This window comes from Taudactylus pleione, unplaced genomic scaffold (assembly GCF_031769625.1).
Source record: "Taudactylus pleione unplaced genomic scaffold, aTauple2 ptg000251l, whole genome shotgun sequence".
Classification (NCBI taxonomy): Eukaryota; Metazoa; Chordata; class Amphibia; order Anura; family Myobatrachidae; genus Taudactylus; species Taudactylus pleione.
Genome location: NW_028284653.1, coordinates 9,118,493 through 9,131,518, shown reverse-complemented (window position 1 = coordinate 9,131,518; position 13,026 = coordinate 9,118,493). Strand labels below are relative to the sequence as shown.

The window sequence follows — 13,026 nt, the reverse complement described above, 5'->3', positions numbered from 1 at the left end:
TCGTACAGACGCTAAACCTAAGCACAGTCCTTACAGCAGCCCAAACAACATCTGAATTCCCCCCTGATAGTGAATTAACCTACCTTTATTATTCTGCTACAATATATTCATGAAAACATTGAGCTTGGCACTCTCTGCGTGTGGCTCATGTCCGGGCGTCTGACGCCAGTGATCACTGACTGCGCACGGGAGCCCTCAGCACGGACTATATATAGAGCGCGCGCCGCTGCTCTCTCTCCTCACTCACACTTCCCGAGTCCCGCGCCCAACCGTCACCAGCACGTGCCCCGGATGCGCTAACACGGAGTACCGAAAAAGGGGGGGGTTGACAGTGCGGGGTGTGGGGATGTCATGAGCACAGCGCGCTTGGAATCCTCCCGTCATCTCTACTGAGACACCCAGCATACGCTCTTCTCGCGTTCGTCGCTCCCCTCCCAACGCGCCATGGTAGCGCCTGCTTCTGACACATTAGGATGCGTAACTGCAGCAGGTCGCAGTGACCGTTAACGGTTGGCGGAGAGCTCGGGGAACGGGCCCGGTGTGTGCGGGAACCTCAATGACGCTTTGTGGCTTAGGGAAGTATCATTTTCCCTCGATGCCGCCGCTGATGCTGCTGTGATTTGTCTGGCTAGTCGCTGCTTCCTCTATTCCGCGGCATCCCCCTATTCCGAGTGGTGGGATGACGGACCCTGCCTTAGAGATGTTATCCCCTCAGGAGGCGGCCAAGATCTACCATGCCAATTACATCCGCAACTCGCGGGCCATCGGGGTACTGTGGGCGATTTTCACCATCTGCTTCGCCATCGTCAACATCGTTTGCTTCATCCAACCTTACTGGATAGGGGACGGGGTGGACACTCCCCAGGCCGGCTATTTCGGACTCTTTCACTATTGCATTGGTAGCGGCTTCTCCAAAGAGCTTACCTGTACCGGCAGCGTCACCGATTTTTCCTCCATCCCTTCGGGAGCCTTCAAAGCCGCCTCCTTTTTCATAGGCCTGTCCATGACGCTTATCATTGCATGCATCGTGTCCTTCGTCCTCTTCTTCTTCTGCAACACGGCCACCGTGTACAAGATCTGCGCCTGGATGCAGCTTTCCTCCGGTGAGTCGCTCCTGTCTGTGAACCATTGTCATCATTGGTCCATCAGCGGTGACCGCTGCACCCTCAGCTCCCGCAGAGCACACGAGGAGAGCGGTCAGTGAGTTTCCCATATCAGTATAGGATGCTGTTACTGACCGCTTACGTCCCAAGAGCTTTGGGCTGTGGTGTTTAACTCATGGGTTAGTTCTGAACTTTGCTTCATGTTACGTTTACCCTGGAAGAAATGCCAAAGGTTTGATATTTTCTATATTCTCACAGCTGCTCTTAACACATCTCTGTATTTTTCCTGTGAAGAGGTTACTGTCATTTTGATTTTGCTCACACTAGCAAACACATAGCTCTTCTATTCTGTAGGTGTAGGTTGGATGTTGTTGTTTCTTTTTAATGTTATATTGTTGCAAAGGGGCATATTTACTAATAATCAGGTTTTAAGCTGGGTACACACTGGAGCGATGCCTTGCCAATATGCAGTTTCGTAACGACATATCGCCTACATCGCTCATTGTGTACGCATGATTGCGTGCTCCCCTGGTCACTAGCGACGGTCGCCAGGTTTGATGGTGCTGCACATCAAACCTAATGATATCGCTAGCGGCAGTGCATTGTTAATAAATGACAATGGTGATCATCGTTCATTAAAGTCGTCCAGTGTGTACACACAATCACTGTTCAATTCTCGTCGCTCAAGTGTGTACACAGCCTTAGACTCTGTAATTCTAATTTCTATTTGTGGCAATAAGAAATTATAGATCGCCCGGATGAACCTATTAAACACATCCAGCAACAGGGGCTTCAAAGGAGACCACTGCACCCCCTACCCCACATTCCCAGACCCCTGGACTAGTGGATTTCTGCTCTCATCCTCCCTGAGGTGTGAGTAGAAATCCACGTTAACTTATGCCTATTTGTGGTGTTACTGTGTGTGGTAGCAGCATTGTATCCATCACTTAATGCTGGGTACACACTACACAATCCTGGATCTTGGCCAACGGAACGATATGTCGGTCGGCTATACACACTAAACGATGTATATTGTGCGACCACACAATATATCGTTCATCTCTGGTCGGCCTGCACTACATGCCGATCAGAAGATGCGATGAACAGCCCACGGGAGCACTCAATAAACTGCACACTCTAAACCAGTGGTTCCCAAACTGTGCGCCGTGGTACCCTGGGGTGCCTCAGGACACTTGCAGGGGTTCCTCAGGTTGGTGGTCCAGCACCAAATCAAATTATTTATGGTCATTGTAAGGTAAATATGTGGACAAACAGAAGCTTAAACCTGTCCACAACCCTAAGGATAACAGGGAAGCACAATTTACTACTTTTACTAAATTTTTTCTGAATTTATCAATAACAAACGTTTGGATTAGGGGTGCTGTGAAAACAATGCTGTTACTCTAGGGTGCATTGATTCAAAAAAGTTTGGGAACCTATGCACTAGACGATGTGCAGTATGTAGGCCCGATCCGCCATATCAGACGACCTATCGTCTAGTGTGTACCCAGCTTAAGTCAGAAAATGCAGTTTACTGCAACTAAGCCTCGGGCATTAGTTGCAGTAAACTGCATCTCCTGACTTAGGAGGGTTTACAATTGAATTGCTCCGGGTACTTATCCTGGGAGCTACATGCTTTCGCTTCTGATTGAATTCCCCCCCAATGTTTCCCAAACAACCACTGGTTGAATTACTTGATGCAGTAATACCTACTCCATTGTACTGCTAGTTCTCTCTAGTGGTTGGATGGTGATTGAGGGGCCCATTTATCAATGGTCGCTTTTGCAATGCGATCAGGGCATGCCAGTAACGCCCATGATCGCATTGCAAAATGCAATCATAGCAGCTGCAGTCCGTCCCTGCGATGTCTCCGGAGAGCTGCCGGCCAGTGCAGGGGGTGCTACGCATGCGCAGTCCCGTGGACTGCCGCCATAGCCGGGGAGGATTCCGGCAGATCTCTCCGCCGGCTAATTATGAGTGGTGGAGCCCATAGGCTACAGCGGCTAACTCCATCTTCAGATGGCGTTAGCTGCAGGGGCCAATATCAGGAATGTAGTGTTCCCGCTACGCTGTTTCAGCGGGCCGCCGCGCCCTGCCCTGCCCTATTTCTGAAGGGCAGAAAGCACCCTGCCCTCCAGTGCGGCGCCTCGCTGAAACAGCCTGTGGGTTCTGTCCCCCACCCGCGGGCCGCAGTGTCCCGCGGGTGGGGAAAACGGCAGAGCAGCGGTCATCGCCAGTGAATGGATGCGCCCGGCATTCATTTACAGTGACCGTGGCGCTTGGGGGCTACCCGGCATGTCCGTAGCCGGGCACGCCCCCAAGAGTGACGAAAAGGGGATTCATAATAAAGACACGCCCCCTCTTCATTGGACACACCCCCTTTTCGGGTACGCCTTAGTGTCCTTGCTATAGGTCTGGCGCCCTGCTTGCTGCCGGACCTAGAGTGAACACTAGGAATGCATCGCATTCCGGATATTGGTAAATTTGGCAGCATCGCATCCCCCATAGAAACCTATGGGGGATACGGCTGCCAGAGGTAATGGAGTGCGGTCCCTCCATAATACATACAGGGGATATGTAATATTTGGGCTAAACCCTCGAAAACGGGTGTTTTCGGAGATTATACCTCAAATACACTTTGCAAGTTATTTGTTATTCAGGGGCCCATTTATCAAACAACTTTTTCTACTGCAGGGTCCATAGGGTATCCACAGGATACCTTGGGGGTATAGGTGATGACGTCAGTCTTCAGGCACCACAGAGTTAAAGTTTTCAGCCTCCCAGGATGCATCTGGGTCCCTCTCCTATACCCCGCCCCCGGGCCAAGGCATCTCAGTTTCGTCGGTGCCTGGCTCGGAGTCGGAGGCACTGTGCAGAGGAGGGCTATGAAGAGCCCCTGAAGTTTGTTTTAAAGGCAGCGCTGGCTGCACATCTGGGAGTACAGCATGGACAGTCAGTACTGACGTCCATGCTGTCTCCCCTACACCCCGCCGGTACCAGAACGCCGGTACTGATCCGGGGATGCTGGTAGACATCTGGGGTCACGGCTAGCGGTGCCCCCAGATGTCTTGGACCATGGCCGGATCCCAGGGGATAGCAGGTAAGCAGCGGGGTCCCGCAGTGGGTCCCCGCTGGTCACATGGTCCTGAGTCCCCAGGCAGGGGGCTCCCTGGGGACTGGCTGCAGCGTGGAGCCAGGCGACCAACCTGCGCTTCCACTACCCCCTGGGACAGCGGGCCGCTGCTGAGCGGCATGCGCTGCGGCGTCCCAGGGGTTAAATGCATGCCAGGGGAGCGCGCTTTCCCTGTCTCACAGCCGGCGCCTCCCCTGCTGCACACAGCCTCTCTGCTCTGCCTGATTGGCCATAGTGTGTCAGCGCTCCTCCCCCAGGCCGGCCTCCTTCATCCTCTGCTCCTCGGTGGCCATCTTTGAAGCATGGTGAACGCTGCTGGAAGCCTGTGAGCGGTGGCATTGCGGTCTGGGTCCCCCAGCATACCTCTCCTCTGTTTGTCACGGGTCAGTGTATGCAGCGCTGAGTCCTACCAGCCTGAGGGTCTGAGTAGTTGAGAATCAGCGCTAATAGTGCAGGGATTTCTTTCTTCTGCATTGTATGTGACTAATCTGCTAGCCTGCTGTCTGTACTTTCACTTTCTACTGTCAGCCATATTACTGTCCCTGATCTTGCCCTTGCGGTGCGCGGTGTGCAGGGTGTATTCACACTATACCAATACGTATAGGTGTGAGTGTCACATACTTACCATCATGTCTGAGACTGATTTTCCTCTCCAGCTCATGTGTACTAAATGTAAGGTACCAATAGCGGAGGGGGAGAGTAACGCGGAGGGGTTATGTCCCCAGTGCCTGACACTGTCACGGCCGATTATGGTCCCGGTACAGGAACCTCCCTGGGCTTGTTTCGCTAAGGCGCTTACAACCCTTGTGGGCCAGCTAGCTCCGCCACCTGCGTTTACCCAGACGGGTTTGCCCCAGCAGTCAGTGGTATCATCATCCATGCGGGAGTTCCCGAGACAATTGATGGTACCCCACAGTCTCCCTGTCCCTTCCCAGGTTTCTCCGGAGCCTGCGTGGGTTAATACTCTAACTACATCGGTTCAGCATTTGTCCGATGTTTTACAGGGGGAGTCTGTGTTGCGGCCTCATAAACGGCCGGTGGCGTCTTTATTTGCTCCTTATGGAGATGACGATGAGACGTCAGATGATGGGGAGATTCTGGATCTATCTGACCAAGAACCTCTCCGTACCAAAGAGCCGGACGCTAAGTCCAAGGTGTATATCCCTGGTCTTATTCGAGCGGTCCGCACGGCTTTAGTTATTGATATTGATCCTTCGGTGGCCACATTCACATATGCCTTTTTAAGGATATTAAGGGTGAGGCTACGGTGTTCCCTCTTTCTGATCAATTAGTGGATCATTTAGAGGAGGCGTGGAAAAATCCAGGTAAACGGTTTCAGCCCCAGAGGCGCTTAGCCGTGGCTTATCCGTTTGCGGTCAATTATTTTTCTAAGTGGGAATCCCCTACGCAAGTGGATTCACATGTCACACGCCTAGTCAAAAGTGCCACGTTGCCTAGCCTTCGATGTAGTCTTGAAGGATGTCACTGACCGCAAGGTGGAGATCTGCCTCAGATCCGTTTATTCCCTTGCAGGGAAGCATCCAGACCGGCTATGGCCGTGTGTTGGGTAGCCAGAGCTATGGAGCGCTGGGCGGATAATTTGGAGGCGTCTTTGGACTCCGACTGTTCGGCTGAACAGACCGAGTTGGTGGGCAATCTCCGAGACTCGGCCATTTACATTAATGAAGCGGCCTTAGATATTTGTATGCTCACCTCTAGGATCTCCTCTGCAGCCGTGCCTGCTCGTCGCACCTTATGGTTGCGTTCTTGGAAAGCGGACGCGGATTCCAAAAAGGGATTAGAAGGTCTGCCTTTCAATGGAGAGGTACTATTTGGTCCAGATCTGGACAAAATAGTAGCTACGTTGGCAGCAGCAAAATCTGCATGTCTTCCGTCTGCTACGATTCCTTCTAGTGCTGGTGGGTCATCCTTTTGGCCTCACAGGGCCCAAGGTAGGCCTAAAGCACAGTCCTTTCCACGGCAGGCTGGGACCAAGAAATTGTCCAAGCCCAAGAAACAGGTCTGGAGTACCAGACGTCCGGCTCCTAGGTCAGATAACAAACCTGCGGCCTGACGGTCCGGGCCTCCCTTTGGGGGATCCCAAAGTGGGGGGCCGCCTGCTTCAGTTCGCCCAGTGCTGGTCGAGGACTACGACAGACACTTGTGTTCAGGAGGTGGTCTCTCACGGGTATGCCCTCTCCTTTCGGTACAGGCCTCCATCCCGGTTCTTTACCACAGGCCTTCCGCTAGACCGGAGCAAAGCCTCGGAACTGCGGAAGGTTTTGCACACTATGCTCCAGGCCGGAGTTTTAGTGCATGTTCCAATTTCCCAGAGGGGCCTGGGTTTCTATTCCAATCTATTTTTGGTGCAGAAACCCAATGGGTCTTGCCGTCCGATACTAAACCTAAAGGCCCTCAACAAGTCTTTGAGGGTGCCTCTGTTTCGGATGGAGACCCTGCGGTCCATTAATCTGGCACTGGAACCTGGGGACTACATGGTGTCATTGGACGTCCAGGACACTTACCTGCATGTTCCTATTCTTTTGCGCCATCAGCAGTTCCTAAGATTGGCAATCTGCAACAAACATTTCCAGTTCCGGGCGCTGCCTTTTGGCCTGGTGACTGCTCCACGGGTATTCACCAAGGTCATGGCGGCTCTCCTGCGGACGCAGGGAGTCCGACTGTTGCCTTATCTGGACGACCTCCTGTTGATGGCGGGGTCTCCAGAGCTTCTTTTACACCATCTGGATCTGACGATTGCGGTACTGCAACGTCCCAGCTGGTTGATAAACTGGCAGAGGTCCACTCTCACCCCGTCTCAGAGGATCCTGCACCTCGGGGCCTTATTGGATTCCAGGCAGCAGCGGATCTTTGTGACGGAGGAAAAGATCCTTACTTTGTAGTTGAGGGTGCGCAGCTGTCTGCAGTGTCGGTATTCGACATGGTGGAATATGCCCAATTTTACTCCAGACGCCTGCTGCTATTGATCCTGTCCAGATGGAATGGATTGCCTCAGTGTCTCAAGTCCCAGACGATGGGGATCACTCCGGACGTTCGCCTGTCTCTAACCTGGTGGTTGTAGACGACCCACCTCAACAAGGGTCGCCCGTTCTGGGTAGCGAACTGGGTCCTGTTAACAATGGACGCCAGTCTCCGGGGCTGGGGAGCTATCGCGGGTCCACACTTGTTTCAGGGCAGGTGGACTCGGGCGGAAGCGGAGCTTCCGATAAACATTTTGGAGCTCCATGCGGTGTTAAGTGCTCTCCAGCTGGCACAGCCGGTTCTCCAGGGTAACCCTGTGCACGTCCAGTCGGACAACGCCACCACGGTGGCCTATTTAAACCAGCAAGGAGGAACCCGCAGTCGGGCAGCACTCGCAGAAGTATCCTGTATTCTGGTCTGGGTGGAGCACAATCTCCCAGCAATATCAGCAGTGTTCATCCCGGGAGTCCTCAACTGGGATGCGGATTTTCTCAGCAGGCAGGACGTGCATCCGGGAGAGTGGAAGGCGTCTCTGGTGTATGCCCTGTCCGTCCAGTAGACGTTCCAATTTGCCTACCTTTTCCCTCCATTTTACCTTCTTCTGCAGGTAATACGGAAATTCAAAACAAGAAGGAGGTACGCTACTCTTGATAGCTCCCGAGTGGCCCAGACGGCACTGGTTCTCCGAACTCCAGAGTCTGTCAGTAGACGTTCCTCTGAGGTTACCATTACGACCGGCTCTGCTGTCACAGGGTCCTTGTCTTCACCCGGACCTGACTCGGCGTGGCTGTTGAAACGGTCATGCTAAGGTCCAGGGGGTTTTCTGGCTCCGTGGTGCAAACCATGCTAAGAGTTCGTAAACCTTCTTCGGCAAGAATCTACCATCGTGTGTGGCATACTTTCTTCCGGTGGTGTAGACCTAGAGGGTATTCCCCTAGGGAGTTCCGCCTGTCTAGGGTGTTGGCTTTCCTACAGGATGGACTGGATCATGGGCTTCGCCTGGCTTCTCTGAAAGTGCAGGTGTCTGCCCTGTCAGTCTGGTTTCATCGTGGGATTGCTGCGCTTTCTGATGTGCACATCTTTATGCGAGGTGTTCTTCGCATTCAGCCACCTTTTGTTTCACCGGTGGCGCATTGGAATTGGGCTGTGGTACTGCGAGTTCTCCTGGGACCGCCGTTTAAACCACTGGACTCAGTGGACTTTAAATGGCTTACAGCTAAAACCATATTCCTTCTGGCCATTGCCTCGGCCAGAAGGGTTTCGGATTTAGGGGTTCTCTCTTGTAGACCCCCTTTTCTGAATTTTCATAGGAATAGGGCGGTGCTTCGCACTCGTCCGGGTTTCCTTCCCAAAGTGGTATCCATTTTTCACATCAATTAAGAAATTGTTGTGCCGGTTTTCAATTCACCTGGACTTTCAGAGGGTGAAGCCACTTTGGATGTTGTGCGGGCCTTAAAGATTTATGTGGACCGCACTTCTTCGTTTAGGAAGTCGGACGCCTTGTTTCTCCTCTATGGCTTCCGTAAAAAAGGTTGGCCTGCTTCAAAGCAGATTTTGGCAGGCTGGATTCGTATGGCAATTTCAGAATCTTATCTTCATGAAGGTCTTTCAGTTCCCTCCTCTGTGAGGGCTCATTCCACTAGGTCTGTGGGTCCTTCGTGGGCAGCTAGACGTGGTGCCTCTGCAGTTCAGATCTGCAAGGCTGCTACGTGGTCTTCTGTCCATACCTTTGTGACTTATTACGCTTTTGACACTTTTGCCTCTCAAGATGCTTCCTTCGGGCGGCGGATTCTCCTCTCAGCACAGGGGCGTCCCCACCCTTGAAGGATACTGCTTTGGGACATCCCCAAGGTGTCCTGTGGATACCCTATGGACCCTGCAGTAGAAAATAAGAGATATGGTAAGAACTTACCTTTGTTATCTCTATTTCTACGAAGTCCATAGGGTTCCACAGGACTCCCGCCCTGTCGCACCTGTACTGCAGATGGGCTTTATTCTGGTCACTGGTTTTTCCGTCTCCCTATGGTGAGAATGTGATTTTCGTGAGTGTCCAGATCTTTCTTCTCTCTTTCTTCTCCTCCTCCGGCCTATGGCTTGTGACGTAACTGAGATGCCAGGCTGAAAACTTTAACTCTGTGGTGCCTGAAGACTGACGTCATCACCTATACCCACAAGGTATCCTGTGGAACCCTATGGACTTCGTAGAAATAGAGATAACAAAGGTAAGTTCTTACCATATCTCTTATTATATCTTCTTCTGCTTTTATAGACCAGTTTAGAGCAGCTACAGGTTATATGAAAAATGTATAATACCTGTCCGCTCCAGAGCATCCATTTGGCTCCAGTCTTCTGTACTTTGGCACTGGTTGCTGTTTGTACAGCCTAGGGCTAAAGCAGGTGTGGGGAACCTCTGGCCCGCGGGCCGTATACAGCCCTCAAGATCATTTTACCAGACCCGGCCAGCTGTGGCTCTCTTCCCTCTTTGTTTTTTGCCAGGCAGCGCTGAGCCCTGAGCACTCGGATCAGACGTTGGCTAACTGTGTGTGGCGCCGTGTGTGACAACAAAAGTCACGCAGCACTGTGCAGCCCCACGTCACCTGTCCTTCAGCCCGCCCGCAGACATCTTAAGCGTAGGAGGACGGAGAGGTGCAGAGCAGCGGTGTGGCCGTGGGACACTGAGTTAGGCAGCCCTAAGAACTAATTCTCTCAAACATTGAATCTCCCCATATGAATGTCGATAATGAAACTGTCGATACTAACCGTAATTGCAGATTAACCCTAATGCTGATTTGTTAAAGAATAAAAAAAAAAGTACGCTGGTCACAGGGGAGAAGAGGGGTGGGTGAAACAAACAGGGACTTATTAAATCAGGGTGTGGTGATTATAAAACTAAGGGCATGGGGGTAATAATAATGGAAATCTATTGCCACTGGGAGGGAGGGTTCTATTGCCAGTGAGGGGGGCAGTGTTCTCTGCAGCCAGTAAAGCACGGACCGAACTCTTATCACAGCAGGTAAGCGGCAGCCTATCATGCACCCTCCCATCTGGCATCTCACAGAGTAGGAGGCTGTAAGGTTTCAATGCTTACCTCCACAGCAGGGTGGGTCGTGGTGGAGGGAGCAGCTGGCATCCTCCTTCTGGCGGGAGCAGCTCAGACCAGTGAGCTGCATTGTGACACGCACAATAAGCCGTGCTGCGCTGACTTTTGTATATGAAACAGCAGTGCTGCACTACTTTCGGCTGTGTCACAGTGTCGGGTATTTTTCTGGGCGCACGCCCGTCAAGTAATGCATGATGAGAACTTTGGGGTAAGAAATAATGGGCGGGGATGCGAGTCGCCCTGTAGTAATTTATTTTTTTAAATAAAATATTTCAATTCATTTTTAAAAATATAGGGGTTTCCGTTCCATTAGTCACCTGACTTCTGTTTTTATGTTGTTCATTACTGTATTTAAAGCTTGGGGGTCAATCCAATTAGGTTATGAATTGCGAGTTGCTACATTTGCAATCCAATTAGCAACTCGCACTCAATTTGCATTTTTCCATTCGCAACCCCCTGAGGGTGAGAGACAGAAAAGGAAAAGAAATGAGGAAAAGAAAAGAAAAAACTATTTTAAGGTTAATATGTCAGGACACTGTGCTGAACCTCTTGGACATGTGCCCCCCCCCCCCCTAATGACTAATTAGGCAATTGGAAGTTTCCAATTAGCCTAATTTAGTCCAATAATTAAATTTCTTCTTCAGGGTCCATAGGGCTCCGCACGGAGACATTGGGGTGCAGGTGGGACCTGGAGGACCGGACATCAACATCAAAGCTTTTCAATACCAGGATGCTCCGTTCCTTCCCCCTATACCCCGCCCAAAGCCTGAGCTGGACCACCATTATAACGGGGCTGCCTTATGCAGCCCAAGCTTTTATTTTCATTTATTTAATTTTTATTTCTACCAGAAGGGTAGGCAGTACCAGACTGTCCTCTGGACGTATGTGCTGCCACCCCATCACCCCTCCACGGCGCTGTGACTCCAAGCCTGTGCTAGGTACTCCCGGCGGTGTTCCGAGGTGGACTAGCTAGTAAGCTTCCCGGACCCCCAGACTGCAGCCCGGAATCCAGGGGACAGGTAAAGTGGAACCCCGTTCGCTGGGACCTGCATAATAGTGCAGACTTGCCTCCGGAGTCAGATCGGAGGCGCTCATGTGGACCACTGGGGAGGCAGCCCACCAATCCAGTAGATTACCGGGGCATTAACATACTGGCGCAGAGGCATAATTAAGGCCAGGGGACCCGATCGTTAACGTCAGCCAGGGGAAAAAGGCGCTATCCCTGCAGCCTCTCCCCCAGCTCAGGGCGCCGTTCCACTGCGGTCCTGGTGTTCCCTGGGTTGCTCCTCCTTCACCCTCCGCCCCCTCAGACACACGGCAGCCATTTTAGGCAAGCAGGTCTCCAGGAATCGCTGGGTCCAGTCTCCCTGTATACCTCTCCCAAGAGCCAGGTCATACAGCGCTCTTTCCTACCAGCCACTGTGGTCTGTGCCCATTGCAGAAAATTAGATTTTTCTTTTTGATTTGTTTCTGACTTGTGCTAGCGCTAACGTCTCCTTTTCTATATAGTCAGTTATAACTATCCATTTCTTCTACTGTACCCTGACATACTAAGGTATAGAGGTTCATTGTACCTCACATTTGTGAGGGCTATCACATACTTGACATCACATTGCACACTACATGGTGCCAGATCTAATGCGGTTGCACGCTCCCTGGTATCGGTTGTAGCGCTTTTGCAACTAACTTGTGCCTTATAAAGCGCTGTCACTCCAGGGGGGCTACCATCAGTGCAGTTGTACACTATATTGTGCTACCTTTATATAAATATATATACATATATTGCGCTGTTGCACATTACCTTGTGCCATATATAACATTGTTGCATACTACATGCTGTCATTTTTAATACTGTTGCATACTACATTGTGCCATATACAGCGTTGTTTCATATGATATTGTGTCATATATTGTGCGTTTGCACACTACATTGTGCCATATTTCAAATACAATGCAGTAAACATGTTGCAGTATCATTACTATGGCGGTCAGAGGAAAGAATAATAAACAGACTCAGGATCCTGCCCCTATTCTGTTGTCCTGTAAAGCCTGCTCAGCAGGTTTGGTACCAGGGGACTTTATTCACGATGGGCTTTGCACTAATTGCTACACAGCCCCAGGTCCCTCAGCCCCGGTGTCTCTCCCTCAGGACCCTCCCTGGGCTGCCTTTTCACAAATGCTGGCAAACATTTCAGAACAGAGAACGGTCCTGGGATGTGGGATGGCCACAGCAGGTACTCCCTGCAAATCCGTTGCCTCCCCCATGGGTTGACATGCTGTCTACCTCAGTACAGAGTTTGACTACTACTTCTACAGCCTTGCAGCAACTGCTACACAAGAAAAAGCCTTTACCTATCAAACCCTCTGAACAGGCTCAGTTTTCCTCCCAGTCCACTCAGTTATCTGATTCTGACATATCATTTGGGGAGGCGGAAGATGCAGACCTCTCTCACGCTTACTCCGTCTCCGGAGAAGAGGAGCCACCCTCTAAGCTAGATATAACTGCTCTTGTTAGAGCTGTACAATCCATTTTACAAATTGAAGAGGATGAACCCGCTCCTAAGAAAAAGAATGTACTTTTTAAACAACAAAAGGAAGTTTTACCAGAGTTCCCTCAATCAGACCAGCTATCTGATCACATGAGTGAAGCATGGATCATGCCTGGTAAAAGATTTTAAATCCCAAAACTATTCCGTTCCTTTTACCCT

At 51.2% G+C, this 13,026-nt stretch overlaps 1 protein-coding gene across 2 annotated transcripts in view; it reads left to right on the top strand.

The window, feature by feature from the left end:
- The first annotated feature begins 227 nt into the window (after positions 1–227).
- Positions 228–13,026, top strand: part of LHFPL3 (LHFPL tetraspan subfamily member 3) — a 66,237-nt gene continuing 53,438 nt past the window's right edge. Inside the window, exon 1 of one of the 2 annotated variants that reach the window (XM_088480240.1) lies at positions 228–1,103. In XM_088480240.1, the coding sequence (XP_088336366.1) occupies positions 680–1,103 (424 nt within the window). In that variant the 5' untranslated portion in view covers positions 228–679. The remainder of the gene's footprint in view (positions 1,104–13,026) is intronic. The other variant, XM_088480239.1, reaches the window with a different exon arrangement.